This window comes from Lagopus muta, chromosome 7 (genome assembly GCF_023343835.1).
Source record: "Lagopus muta isolate bLagMut1 chromosome 7, bLagMut1 primary, whole genome shotgun sequence".
Classification (NCBI taxonomy): domain Eukaryota; kingdom Metazoa; phylum Chordata; class Aves; order Galliformes; family Phasianidae; genus Lagopus; species Lagopus muta.
Genome location: NC_064439.1, coordinates 19,120,483 through 19,144,825, shown reverse-complemented (window position 1 = coordinate 19,144,825; position 24,343 = coordinate 19,120,483). Strand labels below are relative to the sequence as shown.

Genomic DNA, 24,343 nt, shown 5'->3' with positions numbered 1-24,343 from the left:
TTGATGCAGTCTTTTTTCTTTTTTTTTTTTTTTTTCCTTAAGAATAATGCAATTCTTTGTCACTATTTGACATTTTTGTAATAATTCTTGTTGCATGCAATCTGGAATTAAACCTTAGCTGTTCTATGGCTATAATAAGACAAAGGTTTACTGCCAGCTAGTGTTTCATCTGCTGGTTTGATGACTGGCTGTGCACCAGCTGTATGATATATTCTGCAAGGATAGCGTCATCACCGCGCTTCACTCTTGGATCTCATACACCCACCAGGAAACCTGTTTTATCTTGTGCTTGGAGCAAGGAATTCAAATTAGATGTTTTAAGGAAAAGTAAATAAGTACATTAGGAAATACCAAAATCAAGTAATTTAATTTCTGGCATGTTACTCTAAGGGAGCATTTTTGGACAGGAATAGGATGAGAACTCCCATAAACCTTTAGGCCCTGATAGGGGCTGCTCTTGGCATAGCTCAGATGACAAATGGTCCAAACCCTGGCTTTTGGCCACTCTTATGCTGGCTTTTCTCCTGTAAGTGTCTAGCTAGTGCCTGGCTAATGTTAGAGAAGCCTTAATGCTGCTCTAACTGAATTGTCCACCTCCAGGCAATCTTTCTGGTGGAAATGGATCACTGGAACAAACAGCTAAGGCCTTGACTGTCTATAAAGAGGCAGAAGTGCAGTGCACCAGCAGCTCTACTGCTGCCCATCTTCCTGCAGCTTTTTTGTGCAAAGAGAAAAGTAACTGTGAACATTGACGCATCTGCCAGGTGTGTAAGGCCACAGCCATGGCCACGCTGGATATCCAAGGCCAAGAGTCTCTCCTGAAAAGTAAGAGGAGGATTATAATAGATGCAGGAGGTTTACAGCAGATAAACTTGCTGACACAGAATCTGTTTTTCTTTTATATGTTGTTCTGCTAAAATTAAGATAACTGACCTAACGTTTTATGTGCTTCATGTTGACTTCAGCTGAATGTATGTGTTTTTAAATAGATTGTGTAAAACTATGGCCTTCTGGTTAGTTTTGCTTTAAATAGCACGTGCTACAGTTATTCTGCTTTCTCCAAATATTTGAGAAGAGCACAGCCAAAGCAGGCCTCAACTTTGTCTAGTTCCATCCCTCTTACAGAGCAGTAAATAATTTGCGATCTGTTAATTCTGCAGTTGAAGTTGCAAGGGATCTTTGGCAATGAATGTGAAGAGTATAAAGATTTTAGTTGTCCTGTGGATATATGCAAATGTCAGCATGATCTAAAAATGCATTTTTTAAAGGATGTTGTTTGTTTTATTTAAACACAAAAAACTTCTTTTACACCAGAGGGGGAGAAAAAAAAAAAACAGAACAAAAACACGAAGAAAACCTAACTATGTAGTTAGTATCTGGTGCTCCAAACTAGGAAATGAAATTTATCAATGCTAACTTATCATGAAATTATAGAATAGCTTGGGTTCCCTCAGTATGACCATCAGGTCCTTGCTCAGCTGTTTGTTTCATATCATAAAGTGGTTTGGGTGGAAGGGACCTTTAAGATTAATTTCTAATGTTAGACCACAAGCTCTTGACCTGATCATGGCTGTTTCTTAAGGTTAACTCTTCACAATCAATCTATTCCCTAGCATAGAGGGAACTCCCTGTCCCAAAGATTAACTTTACTCTTTGTGTGAATGTATAATGCTCTAGTATTTACTACGTAGTTTGATCACATTTGAGAAGCAATTGTTGATTGTTCTTTATTTTTCCTTCCTGTTTTCTTTCTTTTTGTGGCTCAGTGTTGTATTTATTGCATATTAAGAACAGAGAGAAGTTTGGATTTCTCTAACGATAATTTTTTTTGGGGGGAGGGGGCACCTCATACAGCAGATATTTGAATGCTATGTAAGTGTTGATTTTTCTTTATAGTATTGCAGCTGGACAGGGAAGTTACAGATTGAGAACAGAAGTTGCCATTAATGCTGAGTGTTGGATTCAAGAAACCTTTTATTTATAGTATTGAGCAGAAAGGATTTGAAGTGCCAGGATGGCAAAGGACTGGTGCCTTACTTCCCTATTTATGGAGAGGGAAGCACAAAGTGAACCATGTTGTTTAAAAAGAGAGACCACTCCTTACAGACTGCTTACCTCTCTTCATTGAGCTGGGTAAACCTAAATTTTTGGCCAAATGTAGTCCCTTACAGTATTATAAGTTGGCATAGATTGCTTCTTGTGTTTCATGGTTTCTTGAGCTCTCTGTTCCAGTGAGAGAACTGTCCTGCATGTTAACAAGCAACAGTACGAGAGCTTTAAGTTACACCAGGGGAGGTTTAGATTGGATGTCAGGAAAAATTTCTTCTTTGAAAGAGTGGAACAGGCTGCCCAGGGAAGTGGTGGAGCTACTGTCCCTGGTAGTTTTCAGGAATAGGGGGGATGTTGCATTGAGTGATGTGGTTAGTGGGCAAGGCGGAGGTGGGTCAGCACTTTTGATGGGTGCATTTAGTTGATGCTTGCACTAGATGATCTTAGCCATCTTTCCAACATTAATGAGTCTGTGATTTTATAAATAAGCTATGCTGGGACACAGGACAGTATATATGACTGAAGTTAATGGTAGTGCCATAATAATGCACGTAGCAAGGACTAATTTGAAGATACCACTGTCGTCTAAATTAAAGGTACTTCTAATTTGGCTTTTCCCAAGTTTAACATTCAACTTTAAAAAGCATTCCTTCAACACAACTTTAAAAGTATGTGTCTTCTTATGATTTCTGTATCTATGATCTGTGATCATAGGCTGTAAGGGAGATTAAGAGTTGATATTCCATTTAAATTCTTATATTATAAATATCTCAATGTAAGATTTAAGAAGCTGAACTTATTCAGTTGATGAGTTGGATAACATAAGCTATTCCTATAAAATGTAACTATTTGAAAAGCGTGCTGAGTGAGATGTGGAGTTTACCATGTTCTGAAATAACTTTTCTTTTTGTTCAGTGTATTAGTTAAGGATTATTATGACATTTGACTTCTCAAACTCTAAAGTGTCTTCCTGAAACGCATATAACTTCTGTAAATAGATCAGTCTTGTTTTGTAATGTTTCTAACAAAGTGCTTCGAATGTATGTTTCTAACAAAAAAAAAAAAAAAAAAATCATTTTTTTAGAATAGTTTCTTAAAAAATGTATGCTTAACATACCATTTAGAAATAAAGTGTTTTAATAGCATTAACCTTTGGCTCCAGTGGTCATACAGAGCATCTGATTCAGTTGAAGAAAATGAAGTGAGAAATTATTTAAGAATTGGAACAAGCAGTAAAACTTGCAGATGTTATACTGAATTAAGAAACGTTTTCCATGCTATACCCTTTTCAGACTTTTTGATAATATCTTCATTTTTAACCAACCATTGTGTTACTGCCTTATTTAATGTTTGCTTTAGTTTGCTGTGTCATGGATTATGCTTTTCCTGGAGAATTTTCTGTTTGTGAATAGCCTGAAAATGTTACTGCAGATCATTTCTCTGAAAGAACCTAGCCAAAAAAGCTAAGACTACTAAAATGCTGTTTCATAAGCATAAAATGTCCTCACTTGTGACACTGAGTAAAGAATTTGAAATCCAAGCACAGTATTTATATTGCAAATGACAGCTTTCATCTTCTGGATTTTGCTGCCAGAATAAGCATGTTTTCAGTAAGCACAAACAGACCTCTTTCTTCAGCTGTGCTGTCCCAATTGTTCCCATCGGTTCCCCAAGTGAGTGCAGCAGATCCACCTTCCTGGCTCACTTGCATGCAAACATCACCATGCCATCGCTGAGTTTTGACTGATGGCAGTATGCTCTAATAAAAAAAAGACCTTACTCGTATGAAAAAGCTCCGTGTGCGTCATGAAAGCTATTTCAGTCTCTGCTGCCTCCTGAGCTGAATGTAAACCGACATCGGTGACTCTATTCAGATATAATTTCGTAAAAGGAAGTAAGAAGCATGACTTTCAAGCTGTATGTGAAGATGAGCTAAAATAGTAACCAAAGTATCTCAAGAGAGTGTGAGGACATTAAAAAAAAAAGAAAAAAAAAGTTCTTTTAAGTATATCCATTGTTAAGACTCTCTTTTGTACCGGTTGGATGTGTTAAATTTCCCCCTGTTTAACACTGAACGTGAGCCTTACTATAGCAAAGAAGCTAAGTAACTGGAAGGATTCATAGCTTTTCTCATTGAGTTTTGCTGGTTGGCCTTGAGCCTAAGGAAAATCATCCTTAAACTTGAGAAGGTCAGTTTGCATGGCATTCCCTTTCAGTCTGCTTGGAGAGCAGAAAAGGCTGTTTGTCACAGAGGCTTGTGCCATGGGACTGCTGCACTCTGGCTGTTCTCCTGTGAGAGTGCACGAATTCCTATGTGAGAAATTGGTGAGTCAGGCCTTCAGAGGCAGCAGTGCAAGCACTGCTAACAGCTGCCCATAGCTCACGTTGCCTCAGTTCTGAAAACACATGGTAAAGTCCACTCAGATCCAATTACCGACTTGGACACTGAGAAATTAGGAAGTTTGGCTCCAGAACTAAATGTTCTGGCTGTCTACTTGTCTCCAAAATCCCTGAGGACAGATCCATGATATCAAAAGCTTTAATGATTCAGAGAAGTTTGAATCTTGTTATACAGTAGCTGTACTCAGGCTGCTGCTCATTAACTACAGTTTTATTGCGTTTTGGTTTTACAGAGTAATTTTGTTTTTCATCTCAGTCACTTTGCTGCAGGTGCTGAATGCTGCACCTTGCTCTGGGGGACACAGGTCTGAGACTTGAGCCTCAGGCATTGCACAGGTTATGGGAACAGTGCTCTCTTCAATAGTAAAGTACTATGGTTGCTTTCTTAACCTGAAATAATATATGTCCTTCTCCACCCCACTGCAAATACCCATGTAGCACTTAAAAAAATACTCCTTTTAAACCACTTAAATTATAATTATAATAAATTATAATAGTGGTTTCCACTACACTTCACTTTTGGTGACCCTGCCCATGGCAGGGGGTTTGGAGCTTGATGATCCCTGAGGTCCCTTCCAACCCAAGCCATTTTATAATTAATTTTCTTTGTATTGCTGCATAAAATCCAGTATTTGTGGTCTATCTTTACGCCCTTGGACACAGCCCTGAGCTGTCTGCTGTGACCTGACCTGCTGAAACCTGGGAGCTGGAATGACAACTCTGGTGGCCCTCTCCTACCTAAATTATTCTGTGCTTCTGTCTTGCTACCAGCCTTGTCTGATCCATACACCCATACCAATAAAAGAAAGTTGAGTCTTTGCTGGGAAATGGTGCTATTGATGACTGTTTGTAATGTCGGCAGGTTCACTCTGACTTTCCTTTGGGATGTTTGTCAAGTGTTGGCACTTCTTAAACAATGAGATTGCTGAGCAGATGCTATTTTTAGGCATTGGGCAATTACTTGTGAAGTGACTCCAGCAATGCTCAGTGTGTAGAATGTAAATTTATGCATTGTTTGTGTATTCAGGTGGTTTTGATTTTTTTTTTTTCTTGTGTAACAGCGTAATAGATTGAAATACCAAAATAGGAATTGAAAAGTTCTTTTGTTATTTTTACTTTTCCATTTTTTACTTTGGTAGTTTCTGTACTCCCACATCTTTCATAACATTGCAAGCTTCTACAAAATAATCAAGAGTTTCTTATAAAAATCTTATTATCTCATAGCATGGGTTTTGCAATACTTTTTCTTTATATGTTTGACTCTCAACCATCAACAGAGCAAAACAAAGTGACATATTTTAAGACTGCGGCTATCAGGCTGTCACATTAGTATTGATTTTTGTCCTATGTTCTGTATTAGCTTTGCTTATGGCACAGTGTCTGTGGGACAGCTTGCACAAACAGTGCTAAATGTAGGTCATCATTTGGCATATTTACCCCCAACCAAGACAACTAATTGAATTAAAAAGTTCAAGAGTTGTATTGAATTTCCTTAACTGAAAAACTTGTGTTATTGTAAATTTTCATGAGTGCAAACCTGGCAGTATTTCAAGAAAGACCCGTTATATATTCATTACCTCAGAGAAAGGTAATTCCTTTCAGGCTAAATTCACAGGCATGTGTGAAAAATGGGTACAATGAATGGCACTCATTATTATGCAAAAACAGCAAGGTAAGAAGCTGACTTGGACACGATTTCTCTGAACATAGATGCCAATATCGACAACCGCTTCAACATAATGATAACTAACAAAGGTTTCTGAGTCAATTCTGAACTTAGCTGACATTGGCTTCATAAAAGATACCTTCTGATCAGCATTCTGGTTTCATTTAAGCTACTATCAGTGAAGCATACCTATTTACTGGGAGTGGTTCAATAAAGTGAGAAACGAGATAGATCCCAAACCCTAGATCCTCATCACCTACTGCTAAGAAGTAGAGGTAGCTTTAAGTCCTGCTCATATCTTTTCATCTCCGGGGTCACTGCTTTATGCAGGGCAGCTCAGGTGGAAATGCAAGTGGCTTGGAGAGCACTGAATCCAGGGAGTAGAGATAACTTGATTATTGAGCAGCATTCCCAAAATTAGTGGCCATGAGGGAGATGACCTGTTCTCTGAGCAATTTCTGTGTCAGAAATTTTGCCTCGTTGACAAGGATCCCCAGAGGCTGCATCCACTGGGTTTACAGCACAGTATAACTAATCTGAAATGAGTTATAGGAAAAAGAGAGTCCTCTCATGTTTTAAGTATATTACTAGAAAAAGGGGGTGTAATTTTCAGAATGCAGTATTTCTTGAGTGCAAGGTAGAGATAGATACTGTGCAAAAGCTTTTGAAGGCACTGAATACAAGTTAGTAATAAAACAGGAGTGAGGCAGAGTGTAAGTATAAGCAAGCAAGTGGCTGAGTAGAATAAAACTGTAAATATCATTGACTTAGTAAATAAGAGTTTGTACAAGATGTATAAAGTAAATATAATGAATCAACAGGAAGAAATAAGATCCAGGCAATAAAATAAAATAAAAATAAAACAAAATTGATAATTTCCCAAGTCTTGATTTAATTTATGTCCATTATAAAAAGCGTTCAGTCTAAGCTTGTTCTCTTTGCAGGGTTATTCCATCTGTTGAATGCAGGTTTTTTTCCTGGGAAAAAAAAAGAAAGGAAGAGAATGTAGAAATTTTCATTCTGAAGATGCTACGTAATTATTTACAGGAGAGAGAAAATGTTCAAGTTTAACATCTGGGAGCTTCTGTCCTTTTAGTCCTGTGGGTTAACTGAGCGCTACACTGCCATCACACTTTGCTGCTCATTTAAAGAATGAACAGGAAGTGCTTCACTTTTGACCAAAACTAATTTTAGAAGTGTAGAACATGTAAGCAAATGCTAGGTATATTCTAAGATATACAGATACATACGGTAAAAATAATATACATCTATATGTATTTGATGTAATATACTATTTCTCCTTTGAGTTCTATAGGAAAGTAATGACTTGCGTAGCATACTCGGATTACTTTACTTCTAGACAGCAGTTCAAGAAAAGAAAGTATACTTAATTTTAATGTTTTGTGGAACTCAAAATTATTTAGCCATGTAAAAAGGCCAGCATTAAAATTTTACAGATTAATTAGTTTTAAATATGTAGTTAGATTAATTATTGTTGTTTAATCATGTGGTAATTCAGTCTCCCTTTCAACCAGTATGACAAATATCTAAAATGGGGTGTAACTGTGTCTGTGAACGTGTGAAGTTAAATGTTCCACTTTGTTTTCTATTCACATTTTCGCATTAATTTTTCAAGAGCAGGAATTGAAAGAAGGTATTTTTGCCTGCTGCATAACTTTCATGTTCAGATGTTTTTAGTGTAGTTTCTGTTTTCTCTTTTTTTTTTGGGAAGTGAGGTTTTGCCCTCTAATAGGAAATTTTAGATTACTTCTAAGTATGTCAAGGACATGAGCTTGCTACAGTTGTCTGTTGGTTGCAATGCAGCAGAGATTTTATAGTCTTTAGTCAGTCTGAAGTCTTTCATCCACTGATAATATCAGGAGTAAGACACAATACCCTGCTGAGTGGTTTTTTTTAGTATTTGGTAGAGAACTGTGGAGAAAGAACAAGCTGGTGTGTTATCTTCTCTATCATCGTTTGGCAAAGATTGTTTCTCTTGTTATGAGATGCAGTTCTACAACAATAGTTTGCTATGTTTTGTGGAGAATTTATTCTTCATAACAATGAATGATATGTTTTATTCTGTGTTCTTCAGCGGGGAAGTAGTATTAGGATATTTGACAATTTAATGCTTGCTCATATCCACATTTTTTGTATTGAAATGAATAATAGCATATAAAGCATCAACTGTGTTTGTCTGTAATTTGTAAATTCAGGTAAGCTACGGGGTTTTGTTGAATATTGAAAAACAATAATTAGTGTTAGATTTTATCAAGTATCTTCCTTAAAAATATCAGTGAGTTCAGTGCCCACATGACTACTTCTTTTCTTCCTGGCATACCTAGATCAGTAATAGTTGGTTGTCTTTTACACAAGCTAATTGTGTTACAGCTAAGAGTTCTTTTTCATTTTTATCATTTAAAAAGACATCTTACAGAATCCATTCTCTGTATGTACATTTGTATAAATGCACGTGCTTGTGAGAGTAATCCTCATGCTTTTTACCTTCTCTTTGCAGACAAAACCTGTTGCATTTGCAGTTCGGACAAATGTTGGTTATAGTGCAGCTCATGATGATGATGTTCCAGTCCCAGGCATGGCCATCTCATTTGAAGCTAAAGATTTTCTTCACGTTAAAGAAGTAAGCAAAAATGAAGTAGTAAGCAGAGAACCTCTTTAAGGGTCAGAGTACACCACTGCTTTATTCTCAATTGTTTCTTGACTTTATGAGATTTCTGAGTGTCTGATCATATTCTGTGTTTTGCAATGTATCTTTCATCCATTTTAGATTATCTGGCTTTTTAATGCTGTGCAGAAGAATCCCTCAGTTACAATTGATGATGCATGTTTTCTGCTAGTGGAGTGTTTTGCAGAGGAAGCAAGAAGATTTCCCTAATACATAAGTAGAAATACAAGTGGACAAAGAGCAAGGAAACACAAGAATTAGACTTTTAATACCTTTGCCTTGATGACTGGTGATCAGTATTTTCCATATATATGAAACACATTAAAAAAGGGATAACTTGTATATAGTGAAGAAAATGCCATTCAAGCCTGATGAAATTGCAAAAGAAATGCTCTGCTCTCTCTTGTGACAAAAGTAGGGATGAGTTGGCATAGAGTCTTTGGAAAAAAAAAAACAACCTATCAGGATCTTTCAGTGAGTTTGGACAAGCATGTCTCAGTTTGGTTAGATTAAATGATTTTGTATGATTCCATTTGTATTTCAAATTATCTGGCAACCTCAGACTTCACATTGAGTCTTTTCCCTGTTTCCAAGGACTAGAAACAGTGTTAACTATTTTTTTGTCTGATGGAATTTATGCTTTTTCATCATAGCCGAACTTAGCCTCGAGTGTCAAAACACATAGGAAATAATGAGAAAGAAGGAATTGTCCAAACTTTACTGAATCTTAGAAATATCTTGAAAAGAAGCTTAGCTCAGCCGAGGTATTATATTGTCTGTGGATGCATGTAGCTGGAAGTAATGAAAACAAGATTAAAATGCAGTTCTTTTTGCAGCCTCAGGTGTCATACAACAAGGTCTCTAATTGCAAAACTGTTTTTCTCTCTGAGCCACTCAGTGAAGCTGACCATCCACCTGCTCTGGAATGGAGCAGGGATGCAGATAAGGGTTGGGATCTCAGTGGCCTTGCTGCTGCCACATCTGGCAGCAGCTGCTGCTGGCAGACTAAACCTTCTCAGACAGGTCCTGAGCCATATCCTTCCTGTCCTGCCTGTCTCCTGTTGTGGCTGTGGCCCTGGCCTGCTCTCTCTCCAGGACTCTGTAATCCACTGCATACTGCTCCTTCACTCAGCTCTTCAGTTTGTACTGCTGAGAGGGCTCAAGCAAGAGAAACTTAAATTCAGAATCTACATGGACAGTGGTGAAAAAGACTGCACTGATTCTATGCGAGGGAAATTTGTTTTTATTATTAACTTAGATTTATTAAAACTTAGTGCATGTACAGATGACGGATTCCCTCTACTGCATCACAGACTTCTCTGAATCGTTCAGAACTTAAATGCATGGTCATAATTTTGCTTTGCATTTAATTCCTCTTTGTGTTTCACCTGACTCTTCAAGCAGAGGTGTCCTTACAGAGAGCCCTTCACCTCAGCCAGCACCTTGAGAGCTGAACATATCACTAATCACTACCAAGATTTCCACTATTGCTTTTTAAAATTGAGAAGTGTTATGTATTCAGGGGGTTGGAACTAGATGATCTTTGATGTCCCTTCAGCACAAGTAGTTCTATGATTCTACATACAGTACGATTTTCTCATAAAACTACCTTATCCTCCTTTGTGTTTACCAACAAAACACTTAGCTTTTTTACAGGAGTGAATTCCTCATGTTTTTATTTTTGCAAGAAAAAATTCACAAGGATTAAGTATGTCTACTAAGTATATTAAAATGGATTTTGTTGAGCAGTGGTTTGTTGCACTATTGCACAGGATAAAATAATACTGTCTATTCAGATTTTAATTTAATGATGTTTCTTTAATTATATATCTCTTCCATTTAGCAAACTAAATGGTACTACTTTTGCAGACTTCATGTAGAACACAACGCAGATCTTTTTGACGGCAACCTTTCTTGATTTAATGACTGGTCTTCCTCTACATGTCTTGTCCTACATATTTGAAATGCTCATGCTTACCTTTAATTAGAATTTTTCAGTGAAAGTTTACAATTTTAATAAGATGTTTGAACCAATACAGCTTTGATAAATTGTTCTTCTAATGTAGCTTCCTATCAAAGCACTTGTATCCTTACTCATTAAAGCATCCCATTGGATGAATAATATCTTATACTGCCAGTTATATTTTACAACCTTAAAATTGTACTTATTTTAGCCTTTATTTTTTATTAAAATCATAAAATTTTCTTCAGGCATCACAGCATTTCTATACCAACTAGGTTTTATATTGTTGATCCACCAACATCATATACTTAGTAAAATTATTTATATTTCATGTGGGCCCACTCATTTAATATGTTTTACACCTAACTATGCACTTGTTAATTATTATTGTTAATTATTAAGTATGTACTATAATAGCTATTTTCATAACTTCAGTTTTAGAAGGGCAAATTTCCTTACTGTTCAGATGTCCATTCCTCGTGGATTTGTCACTTTCTGCTTAACATACAGATCACATGAGCTATTGGTAGAGCACATATGGGAAGTGGAATGTAATCGTATTTCATAAGATATTAGTGAGTTCAGAGAAGCAGGGGAGTTTGAGATATGGTATTTTTATTCTAAATAGGGAACTCAGTTTAATAGAATAAGGAAAAAAAAAAAGATTATTATAGAGCTTTAAAAATTGTTGCAGTGAATAAGAGCAGATCAGAAGAAATCTCTGTCATCCAGTGAGGAGAAGCATCAAGGTAGCTGCAAAGCAGAAAGAAAAATGGTGAAATGGGAGGATATAACAGCCAGGGAGAATCATGATGTTTTGAGAGGGAAAGTTTCTGCTTAAGTACTGTAGCATTTTAATAATTTGCAAGGTATAATTATTTTTATGCATTTCTGAACATTACCACTATTGTTCACTGCCATAATAACATAGTACAATGATTAACTGCAGGGAAGAATTACATAAAATGACTTAGCTGCAAGTCAAAAAATATTAACAAAATGATCACAAATATAGTAATTTCGTAGTACAAGATATTTTTTTTCTTTTCGTTGTCTAGAAATTTAACAATGACTGGTGGATAGGACGGTTGGTAAAAGAAGGCTGTGAAATAGGATTCATACCAAGCCCAGTCAAACTAGAAAACATGAGGCTGCAGCATGAACAGAAGGCAAAGCAAGGGAAATTCTACTCCAGGTAACAAGAAGAAATCATTAAAAATAATAGTGCTGCCTCTAGCAGTTAATTTGGAAATTAAGATTGTGTGTGCTATACATCTCTTTAATTCTTATGATTGACAGTTAAAGAATGTTGAATCAATGAAAAATGTATATTTATTTATGCAATTAATAATGTCATTGCAGTTACAGAGAGAATGTAGATGCTTAGATTGGTCTGTAATCTGTGAAGGAGTTAGTACATCTGCTGAGTGCAAGCACAAAAATCAATCCCCCTAAATATTACATTATTTGTTACTTTTTTTTCACAGTTACACTTACTAAACTTTAAAGTTGATTTCAGAAATTAAAGAAAGTATTAAGTCATTCATTGTTTCTGACTGCAGTCATCATAATGTGGAAATAAAGATTCAATTCAAACTGAAAAATAAACTTACAAAAATATTGTTTCATATGCACAGCTTGAATAGGCTTTCACAAAGCAGAACTTGACTTAGTCTTAGACACTTTGTAACTTCCTTTGACGCACTTATTTTTATTAAGTTTGTACCAAAATAACAAACAAACTTTTACATAAATTGAAACTGTTTTAGATGAGCCCACTGTTAGTTTCACTAGGGCATTCTTAGTAACTATTCTGTTAAAGAAAATATGTATGCTCGCTGGTATGAGAATTAATCATAGTAAGAAGCAATAATATTAGTAACTATATTAATGTAATGAACAGCTAGATTACAATAAGGACATGAGGCCATAAAGACATATGCAACAGAATGAACCTGCAGAGCACAGAGCATGATTGGTGTCTGCACATCCTCAGTGTTCAAAGTGGGCATTGATTTTGTGTAAGATATATAATTTATGCTACTGTCAGAAATACTGTTTGCTCTGGGCTAGCAGCTAATTTAGAGAAAAATAAAAAAAGGTAGAATAAATACTCAAAAAGGTGTAAAACTTTAAACTACTTTGTTGCTTTACTGCAGTAAATCAGGAGGAAACTCTTCATCCAGTCTGGGTGACATAGTTCCTAGCTCCAGAAAATCGACGCCTCCATCATCTGGTGAGTAGGTCAAAAGCCCTTCAGTTTACAGAATCAGGCACCTCGTCTGTTAATACTTACATGACATTTAGTTCTATTTTTCTTATTTGCTGTGCAATTGCATTGCCCTGCAAGGCTGCTTTGGGTAGTTTAAGAGTTAATGCCACCATCAAGTTTAAGTAATGATAGGGCTCTTAACAATCCACATAATTCCTTCGTTCTTTATTTTTGCCATGAAGTTTTATAGCAGAGAGCAAATGAAATGGTGAGGCTGTCTTGTGATAGAATAATTAAAGGCTTAGGCTCTAAGCAATCCTGCTGAATAAGAAATACATTTTAATAGGGAGAAAGAGAAGCAAAAATAATAAAAACTCCCAAGAGCTCTTTGCAGCAGGAGCTTTCACAACAACAACCAGGAGCTTTCACTTGTCACAGTTCTGATAATGATGATCTGTTTCACGTAATTCTTGAATACTGGTGAGGGTTTTTTTTTGGTTGGTTGGTTGGTTGTTATTTTTGCTTTGATGACAGAATTCTTTTTTTATTTTTTTTCCCCACAAATACTGTTCTGAATTTAGAACAGACAGATTTTAACTTTTGTTAGGCTAAGTTCAAGCAAATTCCTCATGAGTTGGAGCAGAATGAAGGTATTAGCTCCAAATATAGTATTTCCGAATATATATTCAAATCAGCTGCTTTATTGTTGGACATTTTATCTACTCCTGAGAAAGAAAATGGAGAGTTGTAGAACTTTTTGATTTCAAGTATTCCGAGTATTGCTAACATCTTGTCTATTGAGGTAAAGATGAGTATTTTCCAAACACTTTATATGGAGGATGATCTGCAGAGCAGGCATCTTCAAATGTTCATGAAGATTTTTAAAATATTTACTGGATATTAAGAGGGAAACAGAGGAGTTCAGTCAAATTATGCTAGTAGACTCATTTGGTTAAATTAATTGAAAAATGTCTCTGTCTTTCTCATGAAACCATGAGTTTGTTTATAATGATCAAGTTTATTACAGTTAGTTTGCCAGCTAAGTTCCCTATCAACCGTTTTTTAAGAAAATATATATTTTAGTTTAATAATATGTGTCCATCACAAGTCATTAGAACAGACTTTTATCTTTTCTTCTACAAAGGCCTTAAACTGTCATTTTTCAGAGGCTGCATTTTTGAGTAGAAAGTGTCTGTGGACCTACGTTGTAATTTTGTAAATAGAACATCTGAAATGCTAGAATATTTTTATATTCTGCAAACACTTAGATACCAGTACATAGGAAATTTTCTGAATGTTTCATAGAATTTAGAGGTAAGAGATAGCATAATTATGTTGCCAACGCACTAATTGCTAGTGATGCTGTAATTTTCGTTCCATTGAGTCATTTCTTCACATGGTGGTTTTCAGGAAAATGATTTTTTGGAGAAAGAAAAACGGTGTTTGATTGATTGAATTGAGTTACGCTGAAGATTTGGAGTTTGCGGTGTTTTGTTGATAATCTTAATACATACCAAGAAGAATGAAAGAAGCATAATTTGTAACTGATATTACAGAGAAGAACCTAATTTTTTGAAGTACAGCTCAATTCTAATCTGATATATTTCTGCTGTTACCAGTTCTCATCTTTGTGAGAGTAAAATAACTGGCAAAACCAGCAATTATTTAATGAATTGAAGAAATGATAACTAGAATAAGTTAATTACATGTTTTGACTTTGAGTCTGGTATTTTTTTCCCATATAAAAAAAAGGTGAAGAACCAGTGAAAAACATTGAGAAGAGGCCTATAGTCCTTAAATAATCTGTAGTAATCAACTCATACGTTCTTCACTGGCCACCCCACAGAATGATGATAATGGTGAAAATGAGTTTAAAAACAAAAAAGACACAACAAATTAAAGATAATTAGCTGTAAAAAAAAAAAGGCAAACTGACACATTTTTTATACAGTGGGAAAATTGAGAGTGAGAAATAGGTATCAATATCTATCTGATAAAATGTTGCATTTCTCTTTTACAGGAAAAGCTTAACAACCACAATTTTCCTTACAGATGATTTTAGTTGGACATAGAAGGAGTTCTAATACGCTTGATTATGAGTGATTTATAGCGTCTATGCTGGCCTGCATTCAAGAAAAGAATGTGTTCTTTTTGTATTTATGAAGAGGATGAAGGAACATTGTTGCTAGAAGACAGTGTTATGTGATTTCTGTGGCTGGTTTTAGGAGCAGGAGTATAGAAACAGGCTGCAGATCTGCTCACTGCCTTTCTTATCAAGGGCAGACTCAAAGGGAGAGTTGCAAACTTAAGGCTTGCCAAGGATCATGAGATTAGATGTGTAGATAATTCAAATGGGAAAACATACTTTACTTAAAGAGATTGCTGTCACAGATGTCTCTTAAATCAGTAGCTGTACACAGGCTTGACAGAACTGTGCATTTTTTTGTATAATTTATTAGCAGGTGCCACTATATTAATTGATGTCTTGCTCATAAAGCAGCTGAAAGCAGGTCACTAAGGTGGTTTCACAATAGTTTACAGTGATTAATTATAGGTTTGGTTTAAGTCTATACAAATGATGCTGCTCACAGATTCTTTAGAGATACATTCAGTTCACCATAGTAGCAGGACAAGAGAAGCTTGTTAGCAGTGGGTGTCAAGAGGTAGGTAAGATCTTTATGCACATGGGCAGTGTTGTATAGCATGTTTGTCCATTTTGAATGTATTTTTTTTTTCTGAAGACAACTCCTAAGAGCAGGATTGAATGTTGTAAGAAGAAAGCTTTTGAAACTCTCAGTTGTTTTTTTTGTTGTTGTTTTGGAGGTAGTTAGCAGGTATCTGTTGGTCCTTTCCCTCAGAATAACCTGGCCTTGTATTTTGAAAATGTGTTTATTTCTGTTTCCATTGCAATTTTTGCTTATACTGTAGCTAGTTACTTACTAAAAAAGGTAGATAGATGTGTTTGGTACAAGCTTTGTGTGCTGTTTATACCTTTGTGAGAGGTTGAACAGCAGTGATTTGTTGTTTTCACTTCCATTTTGGCCTATCTACATCCTCACTCTTCACATAGGACTAGGTCTTTCAGATTACCTATGTCTCTTCTCTCTTCTGCTACCCATTCTTTTTAGTTTTGACTATCAATAGATCTTTTATTATTTCTAATAAACATATCTTATGCCTGCTGTGCACTTTTTGTTAAAATAATTAGATTCCCATTGTAGTCTGTCATAAGATAAATGTAGGTATTATTGTGCCACAACTAGGCTGATTTTGGTCCCCCCAATTTTTTTTTTTTGTTATTTGATTTGCTTAAGACACATTAATACATTTTGAATTTCAATTGATGGTACAAATTTTGAATTAGCTTTCATTGCAATAATTCAGATGTTGCTGGCAAAAATTCTGTTGTTCTATTGGTGCAAGTATTATTTATTTCAGTGAATTAGTTCAGATATACACTACTCTAACAAAAAAAAGATCTTGGCCCTTCCTCTGTTTTGTAATATTAATTCTGTATATGTCTGATTTAATTCTGTAATAAGGGGTCAGAGGAAAATTGCCTTGTGTTTTCTAAACCTACTTTACTGTGCCGTTAAATTTTTCCCATTGTTTTATTGTGTTTTGTATTCATGACTAAATTATTTTATTATTATTTTAATCTTTATTTTACTCTCGACAGCTTTATTTTTTTTTATTTCTTATTTCTTTTTTTAACTTATTTTTGCTTTCCCTGTCATCTGATAATTCTGAATTGTTTGTCTGTATATAGCTATAGACATAGATGCCACTGGCTTAGATGCAGAAGAAAATGATATTCCAGCAAACCATCGCTCCCCCAAACCCAGTGCAAACAGTGTAACATCACCCCACTCCAAAGAGAAAAGAATGCCCTTCTTTAAGAAGGTAACACCGACTTCCAAGCTCCCATTTGTCCACCTGCTCACCTGCACTGCGTCACATTTCTAGTCCTGTTAACTGTCTGCGTCCTTTGACAAGCCAATAACATGCATGCTTTGTTGTTCTTTGTTTCTTTTCCATGCTGCTGTAGCTAAGCAGAAGCAGAAATCGGTAAGTTTATTTCGGCACTACCTGTGTTCATCTTGCTGCTGGCATCATTATGATTATTGCCCCAGTTTAACAATGCAGCTACCCTAGAATTAAAGAAGACATTAACTGAACTATTCAAGTATTCAAAACACTAAAGCAAACAGTTCTAAGCTCAGTGCGTCCATGAGACTCTGCTACAGTATTTATCCTTTTTGATGGAATAAATAATACAGAAGGCCTTCTAGATGCCTGAGGAATTTTTTTTCTAACAAATTCATATAATGCACCTCTTTAGTGCATACCTATTCTTTATATCTCTGTCTTTTTCAAGGTATTATTTTCATTGTAACTCAGTCTACTGAAATCATTATTGGAATCTAATCAGATATACAGGCAGTAGTTACAAAACAAAGAATCAAAATCTGTGAATTTCTAATTTAGTCAGTATTTAAACTTTTAATTCACTTGGTGCAAAATCTACAGATGAGAAACAACAGTGGAAAAGTACAGACTTGTTTTGGCAGTCTAGTGTGAGTTCTTCCTATGTCATGAATAAGTTACCAGCCAAATGATCTTGCCTTACATCAGTCAAATGCTTTTGTATCTCAGCTATTGTAAATGGTACTGTTAGTTTCCATAAGAGCCCATGTCTACATAGATAACCCTAAGTGCTGCAGAATTATACCACTGGCATCCTATTACAGCAAACTGAGATATGTTTCTAGGATATCTGGTAGAAAACATTATCAAGACACTAGGTAGCAGCCAAACTATGAAACTAAATACTATGCTTCTACTTAAAAAATAAAAAATAATCTTCAAAGTCTTCATAGCTGTTCTTCATTTGCTTTTAACTATTCAACATCTTCAGGCTATATATGCTGCTTCTAAACAGTGCCAAGTGACACTGTTGCTAGTTCTTTGGATTGCTGACATGTTTAGGCAAATAAAATATTTTATTCTTTCTTGAACTCTTTTAAGAAATATCAGATCCTTCTCATTTTCAGTCACCAGTATTTTCTGCAGTAAGGTCTGTGGAAATCAGCAGCATTTTCATACTTCTGAATAATTTCTTCATTAACCATATTTATAGCCAAGTGTAAATGCTAAGGAAGAATTACACATGTTGATATGTATTGAATGCATAAGCTTCTTCAGAAGATGCATCTTGCAGACAAACCACCATGCTATCAGACAGTGATTAATTCCACGTCTCTCCATTCTGTATGATCTCTTTTGTTCTATATCAGTCTTTACTGATTACAATAGCTTTGGTAATAACATTTGCATTAAAACTGGGCGGACATCCCAAACTAATCACGTGTGTTCTAACCACTGAACGTGAACCATGTGGTCTGAACTTTGCTAGTTTTTGTTTCAGATTCCTATTTGAACTTGACTCTACAAGTGAAAGCCGTATAGCTAAGTGCCAGGACATTACAACATTAGATTCTTTAATACTAAATTGAAGAACATAGTTGTTTCCATTAGATAGACAGTGTCCTGCTGAAAGCTTTTTTAAAAATAAAACTGTTTCAACAGATTTTCAGTTAACCCCATATTCCATCAAATAAGATAACTTCTGTACATTCCCTGATTTTCAAATAGCCAGTTAACTTCTAGCATGAATATTTTTAACTGGGTTGACACTTTAAAACAAAGATCTGTTGTATCAGTGCACTTTTGCTATAAACACTTTGTAATGGGTTTTTCTTAGGAGATGACTCCAACAAATATCAGATTATTAGTGATGTTTAGCAGATTATTAGCCAGAACAGCAGAGGGCTGCATTTTAATACTGGTGCAGCGTAACTGCAGAGTTTTGCTTTGAAATGTGTTGAGGTAGATTCTGCCCTGTGTAACATGAGTTCATCTGATATGCTTACAGTGCCTTGGGCACTGGTATTCATTAATATTTACTGATTATCTGGTGAAGCTACAGATAACTAAAAATAAGATAAATTATATTTAAATATAAAAACATTCGTGAAAATGTTTTCTGTGTTTTAGACTGCTTTAGACTGCTGCTTGTTTAGCATTTTGTGCTGTCACTGTATTAATGTTTGTCCATGTTCTTCTGTTTTGTAACGTATATTCTTATTTTAACCTTATTGTGAAACATCTTGGGATATGTTGAGTACTGAAATAATGAACAATGACTGTACTATGCAGTCTTGACTGATATATTTTTACTGCATAGGCATCTGAAAAATAGGCATACCATCTTTCTGTATCACCCACAAGTTCCTGGGTTTGGATTAGATATGTTTTTCCCTAAGACAAAAGCAATCTAAACCCTTTCTTAAAAACAAAAAGCCCTTCCTGATAAGTCAATGTATGCTACTCTTGGAGGTATATATTGATTAGCAATTTATTAAAGAAAATAAAATGGATTAATCTGCTTTTATGTTATTTCAATAGCAATATAAAAATTGTAGTAGTCTTTGGAAACAAGTAGTCTTAACTATTTTTCAAAGTAGTTTTTGTAAATTATGCACAATACGTTAGTAAGTAGTTTGGTGAATACTGTACTAACGCAGTCTGCTCTTTGGTGGTGATGGCACTTCCCAGAGTAAAAGTATTGGTATCCCAAGCTCTGTTTATGAACATTTTCTTTAAATACTAACTTGATCAGTGATTGTTTTGATTCCTTTTGGAAGTGAATTGTGTATGCAAATATGGAAGTCAGACCATGATCGCTTCCATTAGAATTTCCAGTGATGTCAGGTTTTGCAAATCAGTCAGCAGATCTGAGCATAAAAAGAGATGTTCTAATCTTCTCCTCTTCCTTTTTGTTTTACTTTTCTCCTTTGTAATTTGACAAAGAAAAACTTAGTGGGAATAAAGGTGTCACATCTCCAGAGACAATTGTGTCAAGTCCTTAACTATTGGAATTAACCTTTTCAGTCAACCAGTCGTGAATTATGCAGTGGCACATGTGAATGTCTCCAGAGAAACATTTTAGAACTGCTCAGCGCAAACATGAAAGTAAATAGTAAGTCAAAGAAAAGCTTCAGAAAGAAATCTGTGAACCTGTGAAGTCCTTGTGGTTCCAATTTTCAGGAAAAGTTAATCAATCCACAATTCTTCCGTTGGTGACATCACTGGAAATTCAGAGTTGCTAATATTGTAACTAATATTTTACACTCTAAGTGCTGCAATGCTGAAATCTTTTTCTGTTTTATAGACAGAGCACATCCCTCCCTATGATGTAGTGCCTTCTATGCGACCTGTAGTTTTAGTGGGACCTTCTTTGAAGGGATATGAGGTAAGAGATTGTTGCAAATCATTTTATTTTGCCAAAAATATTTTGCATCATGTTGATTTGAATGTTTGGAGGTAATTAAGCTGAAAAATATGATTTGTATCATAGGCAAAAATATAGACAGTTTATACTTCAATGAGATGTGTGGTTACATTCATTTTATTTCATATCCAAATTTAGATTAGGACAAAATTATTTACGTTCTTGTCATATTGTTCAGATAAAAGTTTTACTGTCAACTTCAATATCTTATTCTAAATTGTTAGCATCAGCTATCATCAGTTTCTCCTATCTAATTATTAATTTCTTGTTTCTTTGCTTTTAGGTAACAGATATGATGCAAAAAGCATTATTTGATTTTTTAAAACATAGATTTGAAGGGCGGTAAGTACTTTGCATTATAAACTTGCTTGAGTTCTGATCCTGTTAGGTACTAATAAATTTTTTAAGGAACAATGACATACATACCCTTTATTTGGAGATCTGGCTTGTTCTTCCATCATGAAAGACATTTAAATGATCTTAAAAATTTGTTGAAATCTTGAAATGAAAAATTGTTTCCTTCAATGTTGCATAATTGCATTTGAAAAACGGGAAAATTCTTTCCTATACAACCTTGGAAGGAAATTGGCAGGAGAAAAATTGTCAATTAGTAAATAAAAATATCTAACCGGTATCCTAATTTACATGTTGGATTTCATTCTAAGGCTAATGGCCAAAAATCACAATACTTGGTTATTTTTTTAGCTTTAGTTATATGATGCCTGAATTTTCAAAATGGTGTCACTAATCAGTATTGTGGAAATAACTCCTGTTTTTCTGTAATAATTTCTGTCTCTATTAAATTTTATCTGGTTATAGAAAGTTTATACACGCATTGAGCTCACTGGAAAATGACTTTTTTGATTACATTTCAGATGAACAGCATCTAAGTATGTTTCTTAGAGAGTAGCTCCCCCTCTCCAAACCCATTTTCTTCTTTTAAATTGCAAGTAAAATCATACAAGGAAGAGCAAGAGAGTAACATAAGCCTTTTTTAACTCTCAGCACTGGAAAAATGTGACCTCTAAAACTTTGTTAGAACAGAGCTGGAAGGGGAATTTAGCTAAAGGGTGCTTTTTGACCCTGGAAAGCAAAACAAACTGAGTTAACTGTTTTCCTAGGAAGAAGAATATGCAGAAGGTTATGTAGAAGGTCAGTGCAAACTGGAAGTAATTACTTATTTCTTGGCTCATCTTTTCTTCTAAACACAGAACTGAGCCTACCAGAAACTCAGCCCAGAGTTCTCATTTGCTTTTTCATTCCAGTGTTTGTTTCTTTATATTTCAGTCCTCATTTTCAGATAGCCAACATATTGCTTGAACTTTCTGGAAAAATATAGGTAGCTCTTGCACTCTGTTTAAAAAAAACAACAACAAAAAAAAAACAACAACAAAAAAAACAAACAAGTAGTTAACTGAAGAATAAATGTAAGTATCATGTGATTTGCCTGTTAAGTTTTACCTTCACCTGTTATCACTACATTTTTATATATAATAAGCCAGAATGTCATTCAGTACCTTTGGAAAAATAAAAACAAAAACAATCAAAATAGTTTAACGACAGCAGGCTTGGAGCCACTAGGGAGTACATCTTCCTCACAACTCTATCATTTCCCTACCTTTCTGTCCCCAGACTGGAGTAATTTTGCAGATCATGATCATGCTACAGTTTGGTAATATGCAGAAAGGGGGCTGTCTTCCCAATAGTTCTTGTAACATCATTTCATCTCTTCTGTTCACTTTGTGCAAAATATACTGAGGCACCAAGGAAAAACTTTTTCTGTGTTCTTAGCCAACTTTTTATTTTAAGTGAATCTCTTTTCTCCTCAAAATAAATAGCATTCCCTTCTATATTGTTTTACTTTTGCAGTATATCAATTACACGAGTCACAGCAGACATCTCGCTTGCCAAACGCTCAGTATTAAACAACCCCAGTAAGCATGCGATAATAGAGCGATCCAACACAAGATCAAGCTTAGGTAAGTACCTAGAATGATGCTACTTTCAAACTGGCTGTAACATTCACTACTCACAATTCTTGTAAGTTAAAAATAGCCTTCTCTCTGCTGTGAGAAAATCACGATTCCTGTAGTTCGGAAATCCTGTCTCTGGAAGTCATTTTTAAGTCATTACCACTTAAACCTCATGTAGTGCTGGTATGGTTTTATCCTGCTTATGTACACTTCTCGTGTTTGCTGTTAGCTTCAGTGGGAAGTAGCTGCCATAAGGTAAATAAAATCTAAGTAGATGTTCCTCTGGTTAAACAGAGGTAACATTATCAGAATACGCAATGTTGATGTTATGGATATCAATGTTATTTTTGATAGGATTCTGAGCAGTGGTATCTACTGATATCTTCGACATGAAAAAAAGACATTGAAGTACGTGTTTCAAGAATTTAAAACTGTGAACAGTCACATTCATCTTGCCTTTCAGAGTCCCCCTGTTGATGCAGTCCACAGAGATTATTTAGACATTGACAAAGCCATTACTTTGTTTTTGCATAAAATTTAAAGAGATTGTTTTTATTAAAGAATGTTTTTTAGACTACTGGCTAAGTGGCAAATTGAGGATATCTGAAATTCTGCTATTGATTGATATCACAATATTGGGCTCTTCTTTTACAAGCTTGTATTTCTTTGAAGCGTGCAGAGAGTTTGATTTCTTCTGGACACATATTTTGAAATATTATAAATCTGTGGGACAGGAAACAGAGTTCCTTATCCCTAGCTCTATAACAGAATTTCTGAGCATTGACTGTGTATTTAATATTTGCATAAAATAGCTGTCTTTTTTAGAATCTTATTCTTCCACACAAAGTTTAACTTCTCTTTCTTGAAGATTTATTTCTGAAAACTTTTGTTTTCAGGTATGTGGATAATGTAAATTTTCACACAGTCTGATGGCTTCCAAGTTTGTCTCATTTTGAGTGCTTTCAAATAAATATGTAATATAGTATGTAATGAAATCTTCATACACAAGAATTTTCTTCCATATTAATTTCAGTTTTGTGGCCAAAATCTGTTTGGCAATGTAGTGAAAATATAGCAATATTTATAAATTGAATTGAAAATTTGTAGTAAGAATGGATGTCACCTAGTCATGGAGTGTAAACAGAACTGCTGTGATTGGTTTCCCAGCCTGAACACCAACGCATGGGTTTACTCTGTTGTACAAATACATGCAGTAGTAGTAAGCATATCGTCTACTCCCTGTGCTAAAATATGCTCATACTTGTTTAACAGCTATCAGAAAAATACGTAAAGGAAAAGAATCTATAAAATAAATGCAGCTCAGTCTTGTTAAAAAAGAACAAAAAAGTGAATGTTTGCTCTGAATTGTTTACTATTATGTCCTGGAAAACCTTACCCTTAAGACTATCAACATTTTAGATAAATTTAAAATGGAAGTACTGACAGAATCTCAGATGGAAACATCCACAATGTATATTTGTATATATAGAAATGTCTGTATTTTTTGTAAGACCTATTATTACCTAAGATTTCCTAAGATTTCATGTTATAGATCTGGTTTTCGGTTGATTACAACTCCTAAAATGTATCTGATTTATAAAATGATTTTGACTTATCTTGGGAAATGTTAGTTAGAGCAACTAGGTCACTTTTAACAATGAAGTTCAGGCAAAAAATAATTCTATCTCTGTTGAATTATTCTCAAAACCTTTACTCCAATACTCCATACACCTTATTATCTAGCAGGGTTTTGAAATTTAGAAGTGAGCTAAAGTGTATTTCAATTATATGCTTCTGAACATTTTTATGAAAATTGTGAGAAAACATGATCAAATTACTATAAACTTCAGTAGAAACAGCAGATAGAGCAAGCCAGGCTTTGAATCTAAATCACTTAAAGTCTGGACATGACTGGTCAAGGTCCAGTGCTGATACTAAGTCCCCTGCAGATTGGATCAGGACAGTGAAACTCAAATAAAACAGGAAAGTATTTATGTTTGTTTTTATTTTCTACTTTGTTGGGAGAATTGAGTAAAAAGA

At 35.0% G+C, this 24,343-nt stretch overlaps 1 protein-coding gene across 13 annotated transcripts in view; it reads left to right on the top strand.

The window, feature by feature from the left end:
• The window catches only part of CACNB2 (calcium voltage-gated channel auxiliary subunit beta 2), a 229,348-nt gene that overhangs the window by 182,861 nt on the left and 22,144 nt on the right, over window positions 1–24,343 (top strand). For 11 of the 13 annotated variants that reach the window (XM_048950489.1, XM_048950479.1, XM_048950478.1 and 8 more), the window contains 7 exons: window positions 8,634–8,756; window positions 11,823–11,959; window positions 12,924–13,000; window positions 16,746–16,879; window positions 20,211–20,291; window positions 20,614–20,672; window positions 22,200–22,309. In XM_048950489.1, coding sequence (XP_048806446.1) covers window positions 8,634–8,756; window positions 11,823–11,959; window positions 12,924–13,000; window positions 16,746–16,879; window positions 20,211–20,291; window positions 20,614–20,672; window positions 22,200–22,309 — 721 coding nt within the window. Of the gene's footprint in view, window positions 1–8,633; window positions 8,757–11,822; window positions 11,960–12,923; window positions 13,001–16,745; window positions 16,880–17,024; window positions 17,045–20,210; window positions 20,292–20,613; window positions 20,673–22,199; window positions 22,310–24,343 lie in introns of all 13 variants that reach the window. The other 2 variants (XM_048950482.1, XM_048950480.1) reach the window with 1 other exon arrangement.